The 2911-nt window shown below is 42.9% G+C and overlaps 1 protein-coding gene across 1 annotated transcript; it reads right to left on the minus strand.

Annotated features, from left to right (window-relative positions):
* Positions 1-197: 197 nt before the first annotated feature.
* On the minus strand, positions 198-2748 carry SARC_13921 (hypothetical protein; the record flags this gene model as incomplete). Its single annotated transcript, XM_014291946.1, has 3 exons — positions 198-464; positions 1582-1761; positions 2683-2748. The coding sequence occupies 3 exons, from the start codon at positions 2746-2748 to the stop codon at positions 198-200; spliced, it is 513 nt and encodes a 170-aa protein (XP_014147421.1).
* Positions 2749-2911: the final 163 nt, after the last annotated feature.

The following is a 2911-nucleotide window of genomic DNA, read 5'->3' on the forward strand; positions in this document are numbered from 1 at the left end:
GCACAAGTGATGATGGAAGTGACAACCTTTTTATTACCTTGAATTACTGACAAACAAATGTCTCAATCGTTTATCCACACGCATACTGAATTCTACACAGACACGTAGCAGCCACTCACACGCACACACTCAAACAAGCGCAATGGAACAACATACACTAATACCTACAGAGTTACACGTATGCAGGAAATACCTACTCAGACACACAGAGACGCTACTAAACGCGAGGCATCCTCGCGACATACCTGGGCCAAGCGCGCCTTCATGGTAGCGTGTGCTTTGAGCACAAGGGTCAACGGCTGAGCCAATAGATTGTCGGGTTTGTTATCATTAAGGGCTTTCAATTGGTTCCTGACAAACGCCGCAATCATCTCACTCACAGCAGGCCCGGTGGCGTCCATGAAATCGTTCCAAAACTGTGACAGCCACATTTCAAACACACTCAAGACGTCTCTGCATGAGTTCTGAGTGGATGCGTGTGTGTGTGTGTGTGTGTGTGGACGAAGGGGGAAAGGGAGGGGGGGGGGGGGGCATGAGCGCGTTCATTAACCTCCTCTAATTTGATTATTTCCAAGCTATCTATATTCCAATCTATCTATAACATACCGAGTGTTGAATGTGTGTATGTTGTGCGTGAGGTCTGTGTCTCTGTGTGTATATGTGGTGCATGAACTGTCTATATATATATATAGGGTGAGAGTTGCAGGTGTGTGATTGAGTATATCCGTGCGCATGAAGGCCTCTGAACGAGGCCTTCATGGGTAAGTGTGTGTAACTATGCACGGATCTAGAGGTTTGCGCACACGCACTCTGTCTACACACAAATACGCGTTTATGCACCCACTTCTTCGTCGAGGATAAATGCAAAAGTCAGTGGCATAAACCATTCATATACATCATGTGTAGTTTACTACATACAAGTGTAACATGTATGGTGTTATTTACCAATGCAGATACAACCGACGCTTATGCGGGTTTAACGACATGTCACAGCTCACATACATCAGCGAAATCGGTCCTTTTTTCTAGCCGTCCTTAGCCAAGGAGACAACCGCATGCAACTACTCAAGTGGGTACAGTCTAGTAGAAAGCACACCCAATGCTAACCCCAAATACACGGACCATGACTACTATATGAGACAAGGCCGTTTAAAACAACCCAGAGACCGAGACAATGGCGTGTATAGTGTGTTGTTGACTATGCACACAATCGCCTATCTACCAGCATTTCTTAATCCAACGAATGCATCCGAAGGGGGATTTGAATGCAAATACATACATAGACAAGCTGCATATACATGAGTACAACCAACCAAATCATGAAATACCGTTCCAATGAAGAATATTTATGCATATACATACACATATACATACCCATGACTACAATCTACTGAATTATGAAACAGATACATATATACACATACACGTCCATACCCGGTCAACGATATTAAACAGATACATATATACACATACACATCCATACCCGGTCAACAATATGAAAAAGATACATATATACACATACACATCCATACCCGGTCAACGATATGAGACAGATACATATATACACATACACATCCATACCCGGTCAACGATATGAAACGGAGCCGCCCCCAACTCCCATGCAACGGACGCCAACGCATGCAACGTGTCGTAAACGCTATGTAGATCAGTCCCATCCACCAGCGCTTCACACTCGAACAGTTGAGGGTCAGTCACCCCCACCTCACGCGCCACTTTAAGAAACAGAGACACATTCTCGATCTGAGGACAGGGACAGGGCAAACGTATGAATGGCAAGCGAGAGCACACAGTGTGTAACATGTACAGATGAATGGGAAAGGGTGAATCTGAATCTAAGTGCATATGAATGAGAGAGGATGGATCTATATATGTATACGGATGAAATGGAAAGGATAGATCTGAATTCAAGTGCACAAGAACGGGAAAGGGTGAATCTATATCTACGTACACGTGACATGAATGATAATGAATGGATCTATATCTAACTACAGATAAATATGTAAGGATGAATCTGAATCTGAGTGCCACTTAAATATATATCTAAGTACAAATAAATGGGAAAGGATGAATCTGAATCTATGTGCCTGTTAATGAGAGAGAATGGATTTATATCTAAGTACAGATAAATGGGGAAGGATGAATCTGAATCCAAGTGCCTCTTAATGAGAGAGAATGTATCCATATCTAACTACAGATAAATATTCAAGGATTATTATGAATTTATGTGCACATGAATGAGAAAGAGATAATCATCTCAGTAAAAAAAGACGTGTTCTTCACCTACTATACCTATGTTATATGAGAGAAAGAAGTGTTTATAAAAGTATACCACAGCAACACACCCGTCCCGAACAACAGGCGGAGATGATACTAAACAATGCAGTAGCAACAGCTGCGTGAAATCCAATAGGACCATATTGCCCAACTAAGCCATGGACTGGAAATGTAAATAGAAACGATTATGGAGACGAATGTACAGCCACTGTCCCTGATGGAGGTATTCGTCGCTATGTAAAAGTTCAAGTGCGTGCGTCTACATATACGCGTACCTGATCAATTATTCTCAGTAGATGTACACACAACCCAACAAACCATATGCACTTATATGTGTATATGTGCACGAATGCAAGCTTATCCATACATACAAGCCCACATACAGACCTTCTGCTCCCTGCGCTCTGGCTCGAGTATACAGTTCGTCAGTATTCCGGGGAAGAGCGAATTCATCGCTTGGCACAGTACCACTCCGTCACTCCAATCACCCACCACTGATTTCTCAGTCCAAGATAGATCAAGCAGACTGCATATCCACAGCACAGCACGGCTGCGCTCTTGGTCTTGGTTGTACCGCTATTGGTTGAAATAACTATCAATTAATAGTGCTACACGC

Source organism: Sphaeroforma arctica (genome assembly GCF_001186125.1).
Source record: "Sphaeroforma arctica JP610 unplaced genomic scaffold supercont1.3917, whole genome shotgun sequence".
In the NCBI taxonomy this organism is placed as follows: Eukaryota; class Ichthyosporea; order Ichthyophonida; genus Sphaeroforma; species Sphaeroforma arctica.